Below are 22403 nucleotides of genomic sequence, written 5' to 3' on the forward strand. Positions count from 1 at the left end.
GCTCCAGGGCTGAGGCCTGGGGTTGGGGTCCGAGTTACATATCCAAGGCCAAATCTCAGACTAGGCCTCCATGGGGGCAGCCCGCCTGGGCAGGCCCATTGCGGGGACTGCCTCCCTGCAGCCAGCTCGGCCCTCACAAATGAACAATAACAGGAAACCATCCTGGTGGGGGCGGGGGGTGGCGGGGGGGACATGGGCTGGGGCCAGTTGGAAAACCTGCAGGGGCGGCGGCCAGGCCTCCCTTGCCGCTGGGTGGGGCTCCCCTCCAGAGGCTATCGGCCGAGCTCTGCAGCGCTCCACGGCACGCTCAGCCCCAGCCAGCCAGAGAGACGGAACAGACACACTGTGAGCCCACGGACACGGTGAGTGAGGGGCCTCGGCCTCCCCTTCTGCAGAATGGTCATCAGCGACTCCCCCAGGAAGAGCAGCTCCTGAGGTGGCCTGCGTCTCCTGGTAGAGCGGGGCAGGGAAGGGACGCCTGGTGGTGGTGTGGTGGGCGCAGACGGATGTTCTCGGGGAGGGGGAAGCTCGGCTCTCCCACGGGTAGACTCCCAGACTTGAGGGCCCACGGGCATCTGTGGGTGCCGAGCTCCGATGCTCAGAGGACAGGATTCCACCTGAGTCTCCCGGCACACCAGGGGCAGCAGGCTGGCACCCAGGCGACGCCCCTACTCCCGTGAGAGAGGGCTTATCCAGGCTGACATCCCCTCTCCGGAAGGCTCTGCGCTGGGAGTGGGTGAGGAGCCCTGAAAGGGGAGCTCAGAGCCTCGGCCCCCTCCCGGCCAGCCCCTGCCCCCATTTTCAGAACAGGCACGCTGAGGCTTGGCTCTGGGTGCTCAAGGCCCTGCCTGTGGAATCCTGTCTCCTCCCTCCCCAGACCGCGGGAGCTGTGGTTCTCCCCCCAACACCCAGGTACCCGTAGATCGGTTGCCAAGAGACCTGGAAGCCTCGTATTTTAGAGAAGTTCTCCCAAAAGACTTGAAGGCAGGCGGTCTAGGGTGAGAGCCTGGCTTGGAGACCGTCTTCCTGGGTACAAGCCCCAGCTCGACCATCCGCTTCTGTGATTTTGGTTAAGTTACTCAGCGTTTCCCAAACTCAGTTTGCGTGTCAGAACAATGGAGATGGTGGTTCTTTCGTGAGAATTCATTGTGAGGGCTGGAGATGAGGGCCACAGAAGGCTCTGAGGCACTGGAGCCCGTTACTGTATATCACACCAGCAAGCTAATGAGTTAGACACAGCCCTTCTCCATTTCTCAGTCAAGGCAACTGAGATACGAAGCGAGATCTTGTACCCCAAAGCCCAGGTTCTTCTCAGAACCACACAGCTTCTCACGTGCCAGCCTCCTCATCTGTAAACTGGAAGAAAGGGTCTTCTCATGAGTCAAGGGGGGTGATGTATACACTGGCACTAGGAATGGATCATAGGAGAGATGCTTTGAGAAATCACAGATGAATTTACCTTCCACCTGAACTGACCATGGCTAGAATGTCTTTAAGGTTATGACCCCTGGGGTTGGTCAGTCCCCAGCAGGTGAGGGATGCATCAGCTCGTCTTCCAGCGGGCACTCTGGGCAGCGACTCCGTGCCAAGCACTGTGTCTGTTCCCCACCCCCCACCCCGTGGATGTTTCTACCATGGGTGGGGGGTAGATAGGATCCTAACAGGAGATAAAGGGCATTCCAGGGGAGGCAGGGAGCCTGGGCAGCTTGACGGATCTGGAGAAGCCAATGTGGCCAGAAGGTTTTAAGAGCAGGGAGTGGTGGGAGGGCAAATGACGCTGAGGACCAGGGGTGAGTACCAGGACTGAGAGCCCTGGTTCATCTTCAGGCATTGGGGAGCAGTAGGACCCTCCCGACTGACCTGAGTCCAGCCACGTGTGGCTCCCAGCCTGGAGGGCAGCAGGACATCAAGGGGACTAGGAGCTGCTTGTGCCCCCAGGCAGCCCCGCTAATTCTGGCTTACCGTGGTGAGGGGGTAGGCGAGGCGCCCACCGGCCTGGCAGGGGTTAAGCTGCCCGCCCCACAGTCTGGACCTGAGCGATTGTGCTGCTGAACAAGGGCCGGACACGGGGGCAGGAAGCCGGAGGGGCCATGCTTTCTTCTCCCAAAGCTGGATGACTCACAGCTCTGCTGCTACCCCGAGGACGCAACGGACACAATGGCCACTAGCTCAGGGAAAAATCTTTGAGCCCCCTTGCCGATGGAACCCATCCCTGCTACTTCCACCACCTCTCTGCACCTCCGTGGTATCTGTGAAGCTACTAAAAGAATTCCCAGTTGAGAGACAGAACCACAGAGGCTGAGAGAAACGGAGCAGCCAGTCCAAGGTCACACGATTACTATGAAGTAAAAGCAGGATATGAATGAGGCCAGCCCCTTCTGACCCCATTGCCCTGCCACACTCCATAGGGAAGCCTGGAGGGGGAGAAGCCGGGGTGAGGATTGAACTGGACAGTTCAAACCACAGAATCAGGCACCAGACTGAGCCAGGAGCCCAGAAATCCTGGAGAAGGAATGTTCTAGGAGACAACTGCTGCCCTGAGTAACCGGCTTCTTGCTGGAGAGATACTGGCAAGCCCGTCCTAATCCAGCTCCAAGCTGATGTTGGGTAGAGAAAGCACAGAAGAGTTCCTGGAGGAAGAGCAGGAGCCCCAGAAGGTGCTGGAAGGTCTTGGGTGTGCTCTCTGAGCTTCAGTCTTCTCGTTTCTCTAGGGCAAGGAATGGACTGCATGGTCCCTAAACTCACATGAGGACCACTAGACCGTGCGCCACGGCATAAAGGTCGGATTCTGGCAGGTGCCGACACTGAGAGGAGGGCACAGTAGGGCCCGTGGAGCTGGGGCAGGAAGGCGGTGAATGAGATTTCCTCGCCCAGGCAAACAGAAAGGAGCAGCAGATGAGCCCAGGGCCGAACGAGGAAATGAGGTCAGACGTGAGTGCCCAGGGCAGAACCAGGAAATGAGGTCACACCCACAGCTGCCAGGCCAGGCTGAGTGGGTAAGGTGAGAGTTGGGACACCCACACACTTACTAAGCACCTACTGTGTGCCGAGCTCGGCACCCATGATCTCATCAACTCTCCATTAGAGATGAGGAAGCTAGAGTTCAGAGAAGGCAAGGAATGGGCCTAAGGCTACAGAGCCCATGAGCAAAGAGGCAAGTGTGTAATACTTGTTGCCCCCACTGACTGCCTCAGAGCCCCAGGCAAAGTCAGAAATCCCAGAGGAGGAAAAGGCTCTCCCACGGGTGGGTTTTCTCTCCTTGAAGCTTGGAGCTGCCCCTTTAGGATATATCGGGGTGACCCAGAGACCCTAGCATACATTTGTTTCAAATCACAAACTAGTTCTGATGAATTGGTAGTCTCTAGCTCAAAGACTGTACTGAGGATTCAGGAGCTGAGTTCGAGTTCAGCAGGAATGAACACTGTGATTTATCACCGATGTCTGCCATGAGTATGAAAAAGGCTGAGTGGCAACCCAGGACTTCTGTTTTGTCAGTCCTGCCTTCAGAGGTGCCCTGCACATGGGTATATGGTCATCAGGGACCCATAAGAAGGATAATCTGATTGTCCTCAAAGGGTTGTGTGTCTGACAAAGCGGTGGGCTATCAGAGATGCTATTTGGGGACGGGGAGGAGCTTCTCTGAGTTGTTTCAACTATTGTACCTGCTCTGAGCACCCAAGGTGTTGTCTGCAGATGCGCAGATTTGTTTGAAATTCTGTGAGTAAGGAGGGAAGGAGACCAAGGCGGGCTCACAGGCAGTGGTGGGGACACTGGCTCCTCAAGGTCCTCCGGGCCTCTACTTCACACAGCTAGATGCTGAGATGAAGGGGACACTGGCCCAGGACCTGCCTGGTCAGAGACACTTGGGAGTCCGTCAGAAGATGTCGTGGAGGATACGGACTGGGGCTTGAAAAGAAGCAGAGCATTCACCCTGGGGCCACAGCAAGGAAAGGCATTCCAGGCAGAGGGAACAGCCTGGGCAAAAAGCCTGTTAAAGAGAGGAAGAGCACTGTGTACTGCAGAAACATCCAGTTCTCCTCTTGGCTGGGAGGGGCAGGGAGGGGCAGGGAGGGGAAGGAGAGGAGAGCCAGAGGGTGGGCAGGGATGCTCAGGGGCAGGGCCTCGTCCTGCTGGCAGTGGGGAGCCAGGGAGGAGCAGTCAGCAGGGGAGCGGCGTGGGCATCTCTGAGGGGAGCCGAGACAGGCGGGCTGTTGGCAGAATCCCGAGGGGAGGGGATCAGGTCTGGGACCCTCTGGAGCAGGTCATGGGGCCGAACAGAGCTCCAGTTCAGGATGAGGCCTCAAGGGGCCAGCTCACAGCTGCCCAGCCCCACACCCAACACTTCCCATCCCTGTGGCTCCCGGGGCCTCACCCTTCATCCTCCCAGTGTGGTGACTGCCAAGGCCCAGCTGTAAATGCTGGGGCTCAAGGAGACAATTTGGGAATCCCTGAATGAGTTTGGGGATCACTGGCTCCAAACTCTGCCCTAGACTGAGGCTTGAGGTGGTGAGAGGGTGGTGGGGAGGGTGGTCCAGGGCCACACAGGGAGCAGGGGCTCCAGCGCCCCACCCCGCAGGCACACCTCCTGCAGGCTCTGGGCCTCTCCTCCCACCTCCCAGCCCCTCACCCTTGCCCCAGGGTCCCCGGGCAGGAGCCCAGAGCCTGCAGGAGGCTGGGCTGGGGTGGAGTGTCCAGTGTACCCTCCGAGGCTGTGCCTGGGGCTGGGCTCTGCCGCCAGGTCTTGTCCCAGTTCACAGAGGTGTGAGGACAGGAGAGGGGCCAGCCCCGCAGAGAGAAGACTCTTTGGGGGACACAAGTGTGTGCTTGCATAGGCAGCACATGTCTGTGTCCATGTGGCCTGAGGATGTCGTGTGTGTTATCCCTGACCTGGAGTCTTTCTCTAGCCCACACCCAAGGGCCCTGCGGTCTGCTCAATAACCCCCTAAACCCAGACCCAACCCCTGAAACCTAAGGCTTGAACAGGTCAGGGCAGAACTAGCCTGGGCCTTTGCCAGGCTGTCTGCCGAGCAGCTCCCAGCTGGTCCAGGCTTCCTAGGGTCAGTTCAGCTACATAAAGCACAGCCTCTGCCTGCCCCATCTCTTCCTATATCCCCACCTTGTAAAGAGCACAGAGCTGAGCAGACCTCACAGCCCCTCCAAAGCCAAACCCTAGTGACAGATGGAGGCCTGTCACAAAGAGAAAGAGACCAAAAGGAGTTGTGCCTGCTGTCCCACAGCGGGTCAGAGAGAGGCGGGGTCACTCCTGGGCTGAGACCCTCCGAGGAATCAGGGGCCCCCACCTCTGCCCTTTCACAGTTTCCTCTCCTCCTCCATCACACCACACACCACAACCTGAAACCGTGTTTCTCATCAAATGGTCAGTGTGTCTACACGAGGGTGCAGGCTGTGTTTGCTGTCCACGTGTAGGTCAGTGCCTGGCATGTAGCAGATGCTTGATAAACGTTTGCTCAATGACTATATAACCCCTGGGCTCTACAGAGGGCTTCAGAGAGGTGGTGACATGTGACCCAAATCCAGGCAGAGGCGAGAGAACATCAAGGACAAAGGGGACTGTGACTAAGCCTGAGGGCCGTCACTGTTCTCCAGGCTGCGGCTACTCTTGGAGTACTTGGTGAGTACTCTTGGAGTACTCTTGAGTACTCACCAAGCACCCTCGAGGCCCACACAGGGAACTGGAGAGGGGCAGAGGCACCCCGCCACCCCACCACCCCCGAGCCCAACCTCCACCAACACGGCTCAGCCCTCAGAGCCACACCTCTGTCCTCAGGCCTAGGCATCCAGGTTCTGAGCTCAGTGGCCCCACACACTGTGGACACACCCAGACCTGGGGATTCTCCAAGGCCGTGACCTCCCATCAGAGCATGCCTGAGCCCAGCTGGCCCCCACATGCTCCCGGGTCCCCCTACCCCTTCTCCTGGGCTCCATATACCTGCTACGAGGGGGCCCCCTGGGCCTTCCCAGACTGACCGAGGGCACAGAGGGCCTGCCTTTGCCCATCAGTCCATTGGAAGCTGCCCCTAAAGCCTCTGTCACAGCTCCAGGGATGGAGCATCATCACAGATCCTGGATTAACAGGGACAGAGGCCGGCCCCTGGCTCCTGGGTGCCCAGCAGGCACCTCTGAGTAGCCAAGCAAATCCCCCATCCCCAAGGCTGTCATCAGGCAAGCTCCCAGGCTGCTTGGTGGGCATTTCTCAGCACAGACATCACTTCCAAACTCCTCAGTCTCTCTGCATATCTATGGTACCCAAACCCAGCCAGCAGCAGCCTGATCTCTCCAAAAACTTGTGAGAACCACCAGGAGACATGACTTCTGCTTACAGGAAAGGAAGGGCTAAAATAAGCCTGACCCCAGCTGTGCGCTGACCGCACCTCCAGAGGTACAGGCCAGGGCAGTTCTGTTTCCAGCTGTGGGTCCAACAAATCCTGCCGGCTGACTTCCCCTCCAACTGGAGGGCGAGGAGGAAAAATCTCTTGACAAACCCTCCCCCTCAGAAACCCATTTAGGTAAATTTCTAACCGAAAAGACAAAAGACAGAAACACATGGGGTTTTTCAAAAGGAAAAGTCCCTCAGGGCCCTCTGAGATTGGGTGTGAAGCCCAGGCCTTAGAAAAAAAGACAGATCTGCATGAGGGTTCCAGATGTATGACTTACAAGGTGTTATCTGAGCCTCACTTTCTTCCTCTGTGAAGTGGGGGTGATAACTCCTGCATGCTGGGGATAGTGTGAAGACTACACGAGATAGAATCTATGAAAGCCAGCATGGAGAACAGCTTCTTCTTATTACTATTATTATTACTACTATTATGATGATGATGATGATGATTACAGGATAGAGACAGAGTGTCATGAGGGAAAAACACTACTTGGGGTGAAAGGTAGCCTACTTCATATCTTGGCTCCACCGCTTGCTGCTGTGTGACCCAGGAGGACTCCCTCTACCTCTCTGAGCTTATCTGCAAAACAGGATTACTGACAACTATCTCACAATTTGCAAGGTTTAAGTGAGATGAAGTTTCAGTATGCCACTGAGGGGGTGTTCAGGAATGATGCCCCCGGCAAAAAGGGCAGATCTGGGCAAGCACGCCAGGGTCCAGCAGAGGAGTGAGATGGGGCATGTGGTCCTCCTCTCCCGAAGGCCCCACCTCCAGAGTCCTGGTCCCTCACTCACTGCTCAGAGAGCTGAGCATGCAGAGCCCAGCAAGGGACACTGCAGCGACATGAGGTGCCTCTACAGGAGCAAGCACCAGTCCTGGGCGCCAAGGGATTTCTCTCCAGGGCTCACAGCAGAGAGTGATTCCTCTTCTAGACACATAATAGGATCCAAGGGGCTTTTCTGCACATTCAGAGGACCTTTCAGGGCTGGGGGCCAGCCAAAGCCACCGAGAGGATGATGTCTCCCGTGAGCCATGCGGCCGTAGCCTGTGACGAGCAGCCTCTGCTGTACTGCAGGCCAGGGTGGTTATTTGTTTGTTTGGCTATCGCCTACTGGCAGCCCCAGGACCACTGCCCTATCCAAGAGGCTGCCACAGAGAGAAAGCCGCATCCGCTTCACTGTATCAGGTGGAGTCCCAGCTGGAAACATCAGCTACTCCTGGCATTCCAAAGAAGAGACTTTATAAAGGAAACAGAGCTGTGAGCTTAATCATAGGAACAAATGGGATGTTGAGGCCTGTAGAGACAGGAAGCAGGCTATCCCAGGACCAAGGGGACTAAGAAGAGGGGAGGGTGTTTCCAGAACCCAGTGAGGGACTGATGAGAGTAAAGAGGCCCGCAGGATGGAGAGATGCAGCCACAGGAGGAAATAGGAACCAGAGCAGAGAGCAGTGGGGAAGAAGTTCCTGACTTCTCTCCTCCTATCCTCAAGACGCCCGCTGCAGACCCTACTGGCCAAATATCTGAAGCTCAAGCAAGAAGGCCCAGGGTCAGTCCCCTTGACACAGAGCAGAAGTCAGGGGAGGGGCAAGGGGAGTGGATCCAGCAGGGTGGGAACAAAGCCCCCAGCCAAGTGGCTGAGTTATAAGGAGCAAAAGTGGTAAGCTGAGTACTCAGTGGAGCAGAACAGAGCATCAGCAAGGATTCATATACACTTAGTTTCTTACCTACTCTTTTGGCCATGTTACGATTTTTTTTTTTTTTTAATTCAGGCCTGAAAACAACTCTGAGAGGCAGACACTAGTGTTCCCATTGTACAGATAATGAGACTGAGGCTCAGAGAGGTGAAGTGTCATGTGTACGGTCACACAATGACAAAGCAGCGCAACTGACGTTCTCTGAAGCATAGAGCCTGCAGTCACAACCATCACCCTGCTCCACGTCACCCCACAGAGGGGAGAGCCTTGCGCCATGTGTGACTGGGCCTTGGGGAGCAGTTAGGATGGGTACAGGGCAGGTGGAAAGCTCTTCTCCAGGAAGGGAAGGAAGCTGTGATTTGAGCCCAGCAGTGGGAACTGGTCCCCAGCCCTGGGACCAACCCCAGGTGATGATGTACTGGAAGATGCCCACGGATGCAGGAGGTGCAGGGTGGAGACCAGAGATGGCTCCCCAGAGGAGTCTGTTTGGGCTCAAAATTCCAGATGAGGAGCTCACCAGACAGAGAAAAGAGGAAAGACCTATGGGGCTGTCCTGGGCCACTTCTGCTCCCTGGTCTCCTTCACGTTCCAGTCTGAGCACCAGCCACACGATACGACTGTCTGCAGCTGCTCCAGCCCCGATTTCTCTCCCACTCCAGATCAGGTCTCTGGCAGCTCCCGGCCACGGCCACAGAGATTTCTCATAGCAACTCCAACCTGACACAGCCCACACAGCCCTTGTGGCGCCATCACCCACCCATCTTCCAAATCTCAGCAAAAGCCCTGACCTGCAACTGCTCAGGCCAAAGACTGGGGAGCCGGCCTCGATTCCACACTCCTTGGCCTGGGGCCCCGTATCTCTTCAAGCTCTGTTTCCATCATCACATCTGCTTTTTTCTCGTTCTGATCTTCCTGCCTTCAACTTCTTAAGGACACTGTGATTGTACTGGGTCCATCCACATAATCCAGGATAACCTCCCTATCTCAAGATCCTTAACTTGACCCTATCTGCTACAAGTCCTCTGCCATGGAAGGCAGCTGGGGTGGGGGGCATGGACATCCCTGAGGCGCCACCGTGCACCCTGCCACCCTGACCCGTCACCTCTCTGAAGCCCCACAGATAACTCATTTCTCTCTGACCCAAGGGCCTTCTCTTTTGTTTCTTCAGACAAATGAACCATTTTCTTCTACCTCGGGGCCTTTGCACTTGCTGGTCCTTCTGCCAGGGATTCTCTCCCTTCCCCTGGTATTCCAAGGGCTGACACTCCGACGTTGGCCCAGCAGTCATCTCTTTTGAGAGGCCTTCCCTGGCTTTGGGAGTCTCAGCCAGCTGCCCCCTCGCCCGCTATGCCCCCCAGCGTAATTCCCTGAGGGCCTCTGATCAGCAGCTGATGCTTTTCCTCATGTCCTTACTTTCCTGGGGTTCCCACGACAATGTGCACTCCCCAAAGACATGTCCTGTCTGCTCTGCTCACCGCTCACCAAGCACACAGCAGAGGCTCCATTCACACTCGCTCAGGGCTTGGCCTCAGGACTTAGTCCTGCCCAGGGGCCTGAGAATTCTCTCTTCCCCTTTCTCAGTTTCACTTCTGTTTGTTTCACTTTTTTATTTTTTAAAAAAACTTTTCATTTTTATTGGAGTATGGCTGGTTAACAATGTTGTGATCGTTTCAAGTGGACAGCAGAGCGACTCAGCCATATGTATACATGTATTCATTTTCCCCCAAACTCCCCTCCCATCCAGGCTGCCACATAGCATTGAACAGAGTTCCCTGTGCTATACAGTAGGTCCTTGTTGGTAATCCATCTATTTATTTTTGATTTTATTTATTTATTTAGGCTGTGCTGGGTCTTTGTTGCTGCCCAGGCTTTTCTCCAGTTGCAGTGCACAGGATTCTCACTGCAGTGGCTTCTCTTGTTGCTGAACACAGGCTCTAGAGCGCAGGGCTTCAGTGGTTCTGGTTCCTGGGCTCTAGAGCGCAGGGCTTCAGCGGCTCTGGTTCCTGGGCTCTAGGGCGCAGGCTCAATAGTTGTGGCACATGGGCTTAGTTGCTCCGCGGCATGTGGGATCCTCCCAGATCAGGGACTGAACCAGTGTCCCCTGCCTTGGCAGGCTGATTCTTTACCACTGAGCCACGGGAAAGCCCGGTAATCCATTTTAAACATAGCAATGTGTATACGTCAATCCCAAACTCCCTAACTATCCCTTCCCCCCACCCTTTCCTACTCTTTCATTCTTGAGTCACTTCTCACTTGAGGGATACAGAAAGCAGCAAGACATGCAGGTCATTTCCAGGCAAAGAAGGAAATGACCTACCGGGCCTGAACCCCATGAGGCTGGCCAGGGGTCACAGCTGCGCTGCCTCTGAGTTAGGACGGCTTCCCGGCAGGACTCTCAGCTCCCCGTGCCTTTGTTCACTGCCTTCCTCCTGCCTGGAACAGCTGCCCTTTTCACAGCCCACCTCGAAGGGCATCGGGTCTCTTTCGGTCCAACTGCCCCATTTAGGACTGAGGAAACGGACACAAAAGCCTTCCCAGGCACACAGCACTTGCTCTCCAGGCACTGTCCCACCTCAGCCCTGCAAGCCCTCTTCCTCCCTGGCCGGCAGCAGGGGCCACAGGGATGCTGGGTGCTAAGATCAGCAGGCCCAGGAGCCAGTCTACAGACACCCTTGGCCCTCACTGAGGACAGCCTGGCGCCACCGTCTCAGAGAAAATGTTACTAGAGTTTAGAAACTTCCTGTGCTGTGCAGAATCCAGCCCCTCCCTCCAGCCAGAGCAGGGGACGGCCAGGGTGGCAGCCTCCCACCCAGCACCCAGTGGGTCCCTCCTCTCCAGATGGGAGGCCTGGTTCTCCCACACAGCACCCCTCTTCCTCTGAACCCTCCCAGGAGCCACAGGTCAGTGACATGGGTCCCAGCATGGGTATAGGCTGAGGGGTCAGGGCTGAGAGGGCACAGTGACACCCGCCGTGGGTCAATGAGAAAATCCCCCTTCCTTCTAGAACTCAGGGTGAAGCCAGGCCCTCTCTCTGCGTGACCCCAGGTTCCCCATCCAGGGTAACCCCACACCCCAAGGGTTGCCTCGTGCTGGGTTTCATGTTCTTCTGTCTCCGTCCTTAAATTCTTAATAACTTTTGTAAAAAGGACCCCATGTTTCCACTATGTACTGGACCCCACACACTATGAAGCTGGTCCTGTGAGCCCAGCCTCTCAACACTCCCACCCCACCCCACCCCTGCTCTCGTGACAGCTCCTAAGCTGATCACCAACTGTGAGCTCGGGGTCTGGTGAGGGCCTGACCCGCTGGGTTAAGACATCCCACTTTCTTAAGAGCCTTCTGAAGACAGCATCAAAGCAGCGCTGCTACAGGGGTTCTTGGGCCGGTCAGGGGGCATATTTGCTCAGACAAGCCTTTAAATCCCACCCCACAGCAGGTGCTAGGACAAGAGAGGGCAGAAAGAAAAAGCAGGAACTTTGGGGTCAGGCCAATTCAGTTTGAGTTTGACTCTGCAGCTTAGAGTCTGGGTGAGCTGGGAAATGTTACTAAACCTCTCTTTTCCTCAGCTCATCTATAAAGTGAGGGCTACACACACCCACCTCCAGGGTTATTGGGAGGATTAAGTGAGATACAATATATAAAGTTGATATTTATCATTCTGGTGACATTTTTATTTTTTTACAACATTTATTGATAAGTGTCGGCTGAGGTCAGACAACTGTGCTCTAGTCCCAGTCCCACCATTTACTCCAGTGTGAAGGTCATATGTCTGTGCCTTGGGTTTCCCACATGTAAAGCGAGGATAAGCTGGGCGTCCCCTGCACAAGGGGGGAGCTCTCGCTCATGGCAGCATCACCCTCTCCTCCAGCAAATCTCTCCTACAGCTCTCCTTTGGGCTCCCCGTCACCCACACTTGCTTCCCCACCAGCACATGCGACCCTTAAGAAGGAGTTGTTTCCATGTCCTTCCTCCCCTCTTGGACTGGGAGCTCTGTGGGGGCAGGAACAGGCCCTGGTTCTGCTGGGCTGAGCAGAGAGTGGAGGACAAAGGGTTAAATAGGTCAGTGCTCCCTGGGAGATGCTCGCACCTCACATGACCTGACGGTGTATCCCCTCCTCCCTCAGACCCGAGCCTCCCTCCTGGGAAGATGCAGGCACTCGTGATGCTGCTGGCCACGGGGGCCACCTACTACCTGGGCCTGCTGGCAGCAGCTGCAGCAGCCGTCAACCCTGGCCGACCCAACACCCCCGGCTCGCTGCCCGCTCACCGGCGCCAGAAGAGAGACTGGATCTGGAATCAGATGCACATCGACGAAGAGAGAAATGACTCGCTGCCCCATTACGTGGGCAAGGTAAGCCTCAGACCCCGGAGCAAGAGAAGCCTCGGCGGCAGGCGGCCCACAGCGTTGGTGGTGATGGGAAAGACTCTGATGGTGGGGGGGGTGGCTGTAGGGTTAGAGATGATGGCTGCGAGGGTGATGGTCATAGTGGGAGAGATGGTGGAGGTGGCGGTGGCGGTGACTAGGAGAAAGGAGACAAGGAGAAAGTGGTGGTGGTGGTGGTGGTCGGGAAGGGGAGGTGGCGGGGGCGATGATGCCGATCGTGGAGGTGGTGGTGGCAGTGGTGATGACGGCGGTGGTGGAAGTAATGCTGTGCACAAGGGTTCGTTTTTCTCCCAGACTTTGGTCCGTGGCCTGAATATCACTGGCAGAAGGACCACCCCATGCACAGTTAAGGAGGCCAGTATAGTCTGAGGGTTCAGGGCTTAGGGTGGGACCAGTAAGTTCAGTTCAGTTCAGTCACTCAGTCATGTCCGACTCTTCGCGACCCTATGAACTGCAGCACGCCAGGCCTCCCTGTCCATCACCAACTCCTGGAATTTACTCAAACTCATCGAGGCGGTGATGCCATCCAGCCATCTCATCCTCTGTCGTCCCCTTCTCCTCCTGCCCCCAACCCCTCCCAGCATCAGAGTCTTTTCCAATGACTCAACTCTTCGCATGAGGTGGCCAAAGTACTGGAGTTTCCGCTTTAGCATCAGTCCTTCCAAAGAACACCCAGGACTGATCTCCTTTAGAATGGACTGGTTGGATCTCCTTGCAGTCCAGGGACTCTCAAGAGTCTTCTCCAACACCACAGTTCAAAAGCATCAATTCTTCGGTGTTCAGCTTTCTTCACAGTCCAACTCTCACATCCATACATGACCACTGGAAAAACCATAGCCTTGACTACATGGACCTTTGTTGGCAAAATAATGTCTATGCTTTTGAATATGCTGTCTAGGTTGGTCATAACTTTCCTTCCAAGGAGTAAGCGTCTTTTAATTTCATGGCTGCAGTCACCATCTGCAGTGATTTTGGAGCCCAAAAAGATAAAGTCTAACACTGTTTCCCCATCTATTTCCCATGAAGTGAAGGCTGCTTTAAATCTGCCCATCTGAGAGGTCTTCAGGACCTGAGCAGATGTCTACAAAATTGTGCTGGTGACAAAGCTCATCATCCAGGCCACAGTTTGCCATCTCTAGTCAAGACCTTTGGACTTCCTCAAAAACCCCTTTCTCTCAGACCACCCACTCAACCAGATTCTAAGACAGCCATAACAAGGTGCCTGACCCAAGCCTGCCCTCCAGGGCAGTGTCTATGACTCTAACCCTCACTTCACCCCTTTGCAAACACATCCATCCTCAGTCACCTTCCTAGGGTTTGGAGCTACACTGAGTGACTAATGAACGATCTTTCTGTGTCAAAGGACTGCTGATGTCAAAACCACTACTGAACCTCTAAAAAAGGTTCAAAAACTAAAAAACCTCTATTGAAAGGAGAGGCTCTAGTGGTAGAATTTCACACATGACAACAGGCAGATGGGTTAGGCATTCCAACAGTTTTCACTGAGGAGAAAAATTCCATTCAAGTGCTTTAAAATCTCACCATGTCAATTTCCTGGAAGCTAAGCAGGGTCAGCTAAAGAAAGATCAGTGCCCTGGAGAGAGGAGGGGTGGTCCCAAGCACAGACTGGGCTCTAGAAGATAACGGGGGGCAAAGACAGACATGGTCCTCACTATCACAGAGCTTGTGATCTAAAACAGGGTTGGCCACGTGTCAACCAGTAAAGTTAGGACACTCCCTCACACCACACTCAAAATGATTTATTACAGACTTAAATATAAGACATGACACCATAAAACTCTGAGAAGAGAACATAGGCAAAACATTCTCTGACATAAATCACAGCAATGTTTTCTTAGGTCAGTCTCCCAAGGCAAAAGAAATAAAAGCAAAAATAAACAAAAGGGACCTAATCAAACTTACAAGCTTTTGCGCAGCAAAGGAAACCATAAGTAAACAAAAAGACAACATATAGACTGGGAGAAAATATCTGCAAAAGATGTGACAGACAGGGGCTTAATTTCCCAAATACATAAACAGCTCATATAGCACAATATAAAAAAAAAAAAAAAAGCTAATCAAAAAACAGGCAGATGACCTAAATAGACACTTCTCCAAAGAAGACATACAGATAGCCGACAGGCACATGAAAAGATACTCAACATCGCTAATTATTAGAGAAATACAAATCAAAACTACAATGAGGTACCACCTCATAGCAGTCAGAGAGGTCATCAGCAAAAAGTCTACAAACAATAAATGCTGGAGATAGTGTGGTGAAAGGGAGCCTCCCTTTCCCTGTGGTGAAAGGGAGCGTAAAATGGTGCAACCAGTATGGAGAACAGCATGAAGGTTCCCTGAAAGGCTCAGAACAGAGTTACTATATGAGCCAACAGTCCCACTTCTGGGCATATATCCAGAAAATATGACAACTCTATTTCAAAAAGATACATCCAACCCAAAGTTCACAGCAGCACTGTTTACAATAGCCAAGACCTGGAAGCAACTTAACTGTCCATCAACAGATGGATAAAGAAGATGTGGAGATATGCATGTATATGGGGGGGTGTGTATACACCATACAAAGAATGAAGCACTGCCGTTTGCAGCAACATGGATGAACCTAGAGGTTAGCATGCTCTGTGAAGTCAGACAGAGTAAGACAAACATCATGTGACATCACTTATATGTTAAGTCTAAAAACATGATATAAATGAACTTAATTACAAAACAGAAACAGACTTATATAGAAAACAAACTTATGACTACCAAAGGGGAAAGAGGGGAGGAATAAACTAGGAGTCTGGGGTGAGCAGATAAAGCTATCATATATAAAACAGACAAACAAAAAAGTCCTACTGTATAGCACAAGGAACTATATTCAGTAGTGTGTAATAACCTATAATGGAAAAGAATTTGAAAAAGTGTGTGTGTGTGTATATATGTATGTATGTATCACTCTGCTGTACACTGGAAACTCACACAGCATTGTAACTCAGCTCTATTCCAATTAAACAAATACGTGCATAAATAGGGGCTGAGAGAACTGCCCCACCACGCGGTTTTGAAAGGGAAGGTGTGGTTGCCTTCATGCTACAATGGCAGATTTGAGTAACTGTCCAAAGACCATATGATCCACAAAGTCAAAAATTTTTACTATCTGGCCCTTCACAGGAACAGTTTGCCCACCCTGGTCTATAAGGGCAGCATGTATTAGATAAAGAGCCCCACACATGGCAGATGGGGGCTCCCTGAGATTATAGAGAAATGGGCCAGAAAGGATCCTTAAATGGGGGAGGGTTCAGTTGGCCCTGGTATCAGAAATGCCACCGAAGGAGGCAGTGGGGGCCAGCTGGGGCATCTCCACTCGCAGCCCTGCCCAAGGCCAGCTCCCTGGGCCCAGGCCTCCTCTGGCCACAAAGAATGGCTGGGAAATTTAGATCTTTCAGTCTGCCTTCAGAGGGGAAGAAGCTTGCCCCAGGGTCACACAGGGAAACCAAAAGAGCTCCAGGAAAGCGTAGGGCTCCTGACTCCCCACACTAGAGGAAAATGTCATCAGACCACCTACTCCTCCGCAGTGGGATGACTGGGCCATGAATCAGCTTCCAAAGAGGATGGCTGCCCCCAAGAAATAATGTTGAGCTGAGTCAGGGACAGTCAGCAGAAAGCGGGGCTACGAGCAGCCCTGACAGACTCTAAACAGCTCACCCGAGATTCTTGGCCCAGCAGGAAGAGCGTCAGGCCTGCTAGTCACCTGCCATCAGCACGCACTTGGCACATGGCATGGGGCACAGGGCAGGGAGGGAGCCCCGTGCAATCCCCACTCTGAGAAGCAGCAAGGCTGCCTGGAAAAGGCAAGGACAGGGCTCCATGGCTCACCTCCTCACTCCAAAGACGTCATCTGAGGGAAGGAAGTCCCTGTTTATCAAGATCAGAGCCATGGAGCCTTTGTTTACAGAGCTGTTTGCTGGACAATGGGAATGAGACCTGAACAGCCTTCTGAATCCACAAATATGGGTCAGCATAGCTTTCGGCATTGAGATGTTACATCCAAATATAGGGATAATATTAAAAAGGGGAGGACCCCCCAAAACCTATAACCTCAGTCTGTTTAATCATGAGCAAAACAGACTCCAATAGGGAGGCATCTGACAAAACACCCAAGCAGCAGTCCTCAGAACTCTCAAGGTCATCAAAACCAAGAAGAGTATCATAGAGAAAATAAGCTTTTGTTACCAAAGAGGAAAGTGGGGTAGGTGTGGGGGAGATTACTTAGGAGTTTGGAATTAATATCTACACACCAAGATATATAAAACAGGCGAACAACAAAGCCTTACTGTATAGCAACAGGGAACCATACTCAACCTCTTGTAAAAAACCTACAATGGTTTGAAAATAATCTGAAATAATCTGAAAAAGAATATGTATGTATGTATAACTGAATCACTTGGCTGTACACTTGAAACTAACACGACATTGTAAATTAACTATGCTTCAATTGAAAAAAAAAAAAAAAAAGGACAGTCTGAGAAACTATCCCAGCCTAGAGGAATTTAAAGAAACATAACAACCATTAATAGATGTAACGTGGTATCCTAGGTGGGATCGTAGAACAGAAAAAGCACATTAGGTAAAAGCTAAGGAAATCTGCACAAACTACAGGCTTTAGTTAATAATAATATATAAATATTGGTCCATTAATTACAACAAATGTACCATACTAATGTAAGATGTTAACAACAGGGAAACTGGAAGCAGGATGTATGGGAACCCTCTGTACTATCATCTCAGTTTTTCTATAAATCTAGAACTGTTCTAATATATAAAGTCTACCTAAGAAAAGTTGGAGGGAAGGAAAACAGAAACTTACCTCCACAGGATATCTTTTTTAACGCTACTGATTTGATAATATTGAAAAATTTTTACCAAAGTTGTTGAAGTATGAGTCAGATACAACTGTCAACTGGAAAAAAAAAAAAAAGGCACAATCTAAAAGTTGAGAGTCCTGTTTTTTTGGTAGACATTCTGAGGACTTCAAGCCTGGGAGACAGGACTCTCAAGTCCCTCTAAGGGACGTCTGCAAAGAGGCAAGGTGGGGAGCCAGGATCTACAGGAGCTTTTGCAACAAAGATTAGGTAGTCGGAACTTCAAAAGATTACTCTTAATTAAAGAAAAACAGACATCTCAAAGAACTTAGCCCTTTTTCTGTGTATGAGAAGATGCCAAGGTCAGGGTTCACTGAAATCATTCCTTTGATGCACAGCTCAGCTCTCTGGGGTCAGTATCCTGTGCTTTCTCATCCTGAGTCTCCTCGGGTGCACCATCTGCTGGGAGGCGGGGCGGGGGGAGCTGTAATATGATGGCTTGATGGCTGTAACATCTCTTGTTTACTAATATGGCAGCCAAAATTTTTTCCACTGGCACAATCTTAGAATTCCAATGACGCATCCAAGCAGACTCACGCCCCCCTGGTTACACCTGGGTCCTAATGCACCCACGCAGCCAGGTTTGGAACGACCATCCTATCCGAACCTTGAGTAACTCACAGGGCCCACACTGTCCCTCCTCCTTGATCCCCACTGCCCCGTGCCCAGGCCACAGGCTCCAGAGTAGGCACACCACTTCCTGCCTCCAGTCCATCCATTCATTACATGTCCTGGCTGCTGGGTTTAGGGGCCTCCCCATGAACCGCCTGCCCCCTGAACACCGTGCTCTAAGATGCTTCACCACATCTAGCTACAGCCCCACTTCTCCATCTCTCCAGCCCCCAAAGGGGAGGAGCCTCACTCCCAGTTCCCCCTTCCTCACCTCTGAGACTCTTTTCTAAAAGCCTTGTCAGCCAGCTTCTCAGTCCACCACCCTAATGCTGCTCTCCCCAAGGGCTCTGATGACTGCATCATTGCTAAGCCTAAGGATGCTTTCCAGACCTCATGGGACTTGACCATGCCCATCTTCATGCCACCTCTTCTGTCCTGAGACCCCTCTCTCTCTCCGGTCCTCCGCCAGCCTTTCTGATGTGACACCTTCACTTACGGTTCTCATTCCAACTGACCCTTAAATGCTGCCCATCCTCAAAATCTCCTCTGCAGCTTCAAATCAGGCTCTGAAAGCAAGAGCACAGTCTGCGCTATCTCTATGCTCCCAAGCTGGCACTTCGTAGGGATTGGATTATTTTGTTTTCTTTTATTGAATTGAACTTTGTTTTTTGAACATCCTAACCATCCATTAGAGAAGCATTCGACATGTATGAAATATCATTTGTTTATGCTCCTAGGAATTTCTGTTTCTAAGATTCTATAAATGAAATGTTCAGCAATTCTAATCTTCTAATATCCTTGAACACATGGCTCTAGCATGAGTAACAACTAGCATTTATTGACAGCCTGAGCAAATTCCTTTACATACATTATTTGCCAAACCTTACTCCTAAGGACACTAACACCACGCGTTACAAAAGAAAAGGATTCAGTGGTCTAACGAGTATGGGAAATTCTGAGTTAAACAAAGCTTGCTGGAGTTCTTTTCTGCAGGACTAAATACTGAAAATATCCAAGAGAACATTTTTTTTTTCAAGAAGAGAACATTTTACGTATCGTTCCAAAACTAAATGGCCGGGGCCCAGTGATGTGCTGATAAACAGTTGACAACTGGCTTTTGAAGGGAAAAGACCCTGTTTATAGCCTTTGCCAATTTCCTTGGTGTAAATACTTTCCCTGTATCTGTTTCAAGCTACCAGCTCGAAGGCAGAGTGGGAAAGAGATGTGCATGAACACACCATTAGCTAGGATTTCCGTGATTAGACAGGACCAGCATAAAAACTCAAGAACATGGTGAAATGTAGTAAAACTATTAGGAAGCAATACATTTTGAGGTAATTACCTTCACTTTTAATACAATTCATTTAACTGTACGCTTATATAAGTGATTTTTCAACAATCCCATACACCCACACAGGCACACACAGCAGCACTGCCGTCTCCAGCTCACGGTGCCTCTCCTCCTACAGATTAAATCGAGTGTGGACCCCAAGAAGACCGAGTACCAGCTCAGAGGAGAGTCTGCCGGCAAGGTGTTCCGGGTCGACAAGAACACAGGCGATGTGTATGCCTTAGAGAGGCTGGACAGGGAGAAGATCTCCGAGTACCACCTCACTGCCCTTGTGGTGGACAAGGACTCCAAGAAGAACCTGGAGTCTCCTTCTAGCTTCACCATCAAAGTTCACGATGTCAACGATAACTGGCCTGTGTTTACCCACCGGGTGTTCAATGCCTCTGTGCCCGAGATGTCAGGGATAGGTATGTGCCTGGTCTGTCCCTCTCCCTCTCCCCTCACACATCCCTGATCCAGAGGCACCTCTCCCATCAGCAGCTTCGCTGCCTGGAGCAGGATTCAGTGAGTTCCAAGCAGCGATGAGGATGCGTGTAGTGCCACTTGCTGTGACTTGAAAGGAACTCTGGTCCCTAAAGACTAAACTCTGACCTGGTCCCAGACAGAGCCCTGATCGTCACACACACACACACCCCACACCACACACCCCACCCCACACACACCACACACACACACACACACACACCACACACACACACCCCTCCGTACACACCCCACCCCGCACACACCACACACACCACATACACACACACCACACACACCACACCACACACACACACCACACACCACACACACACACCACACTCCACCCCACCCACACACACACCACACACACACCCCACCCCGCACACACACCACACCCCACACACACACCACACACACACACCCCACCCCGCACACACACCACACACACACACCCCACCCCGCACACACACCACACACACCACACACACACATCCACACACCCCACACCACATACCCCACCTCACACACACACCACACACACACCCCCCCACCCCACACACACACCACACACACCCCATCCCACACACACACCACACACACACACACACCACACACATACACACACACCCCACACCACACATCCTACACCACACACCCCACCCCACACACACCACACACACACATACCACACACATCACACCACACACACATCACACACACCACCCCCACACACACACCACTCACACACACCACACACACACACCACACACACACACACCACACCCCACACACACCACACACACCCCACCCCACCCACACACCCACACACACACCACACCCCACACACACACATACACCCCACACACACACACACTACACCCCACACACACACCACACCCCACATACACCCCCCCCACACACACACACACACCACACACCCCACCCCACACACACACCACACACACACATACCCCACACCTGACACACACCACACCCCACACACATACCACACACATACACACATCTCACACACACACACACACACCACACACACACCCACACACACCACACACACCACACACACACCTTGTTACTCTTTGAAGCCAACCCCACCCACTGCTCTCTCGGGGCTGGCATGCCGAGAGCATAGACTTCACATATGAAGGAGGCCAACTCTGCCACCAAGATAAGGGGTCACCTTTAGGGTCCATGCAGGAGTCGGGGGGAGGTGGGTAGAAAGGGACATACCTCATCCCCAGGTATGTCACCAGCCTAGACCCTAGGCCCCCAGAGGAGACTATTTCTTCCTCAATTCTACTCCCAGCCTCCAGGGGATGCAAGAAAAGAGCTCCCATCCCCACCCCTTCATCCAGGCTCTCTGGTCAGGGCTCAAGACCAGACCTTCTTGTTAAGCCTGGGGAGCCTGGAGTTCAAGGGGAAAGAGATGTGACACCTAGTCTTTTGGGACCCTTCCTATTCTCTTGTCCTCATGCTTCCAGGAGCAAAAATAAAGCAGCTTTTCCTCTGTTTCTCCCCATGACTGCAGACACTCGCCCCTTCCCTCATTTCCCCCATAAATGAAAACCACCACTCTCTTCACCCTTCATGTTTGACTGGCTGGGCCTCTGCCACTGCCAGCACGTCAGTGCCAGGCAGGCTCCTCAGAAAACGGGACCCAGGGGAGGGGGTTCAGGGGACAGCCTGAGCCCCATCTGCCCTCATCTGGGAATGGGGTGAGGGGCTGGTAGTCAGCAGGCAGCCACCCTGGATTCTCTCCCGCAGGGACCTCAGTTATCCAGGTGACAGCGATGGATGCAGATGACCCCACGGTGGCAGACCATGCTTCTGTCGTGTACCAGCTCACAAAGGGAAAAGAAAATTTCGACATCCGTGGTTCTGGTCTGTTTGACTAACCCCCCTGGGCAGCACTGGCTTGGAGCGGGTGGAGGTGCAGGCACAGAGGGAAGTCTGACAGGTGTTACCAACCACTGACTTGCACTTTCCCGAGGAGGCGGTTGGTACCACGCATCAAGACAAGGGGGCTGGTGAGGGCAGGAGGAGGCAGACAGGTGCCCAGGACGTGAACTCAAGTCCAGGGGACAAAAATCCACCCAAGCAGTGACATGAGAGGCGGACGAGAAGGCTGGTTAGCAGCTCTGGCTGTGGAACCACACAGATCTGGTTTCCAACCCCATCTCTGCTGCTCACCGCTTCTAAAGACCTTGGGCAAATCAACCAACCTCTGAGCACTGGCGAGTCCTCATGGTGAAAATAGGGAAGGTTATATGCATGCACCCCATACAGGGGCTGTGAAATCTGAATTAGATGACGTATAAAGAGCATGTGGCTCGTTGTCATTAGCCATCACATGTGACCTAAAAAACTGTAAGGACTGAGTCTTTGGAGAAAGACAGAAGAACAAGTGGTCAGGCCTGGGGCATGCCACCAATCAGAACAATGGCAAATACACAAGCTGTGCTGCACTGAGGCATAACCATCACAGCACTTTGCTCACTCTGAGCCTAGATGCGTCCTCAGGCTCTTTCTCGGCCCATAGTGGACAAAAGTGTTTG

General features: G+C 52.5%; 1 protein-coding gene across 1 annotated transcript in view; it reads left to right on the plus strand.

Moving 5' to 3' along the window:
- Positions 1-227: 227 nt before the first annotated feature.
- Positions 228-22403, plus strand: part of CDH5 (cadherin 5) — a 37565-nt gene continuing 15389 nt past the window's right edge. Inside the window, exons 1-4 of the mRNA XM_061387413.1 lie at positions 228-362; positions 12218-12444; positions 19484-19772; positions 21613-21729. Coding sequence (XP_061243397.1) covers positions 12241-12444; positions 19484-19772; positions 21613-21729 — 610 coding nt within the window. The 5' untranslated portion in view covers positions 228-362; positions 12218-12240. The remainder of the gene's footprint in view (positions 363-12217; positions 12445-19483; positions 19773-21612; positions 21730-22403) is intronic.

This window comes from Bos javanicus, chromosome 18 (assembly GCF_032452875.1).
Source record: "Bos javanicus breed banteng chromosome 18, ARS-OSU_banteng_1.0, whole genome shotgun sequence".
Lineage (NCBI taxonomy): Eukaryota > Metazoa > Chordata > Mammalia > Artiodactyla > Bovidae > Bos > Bos javanicus.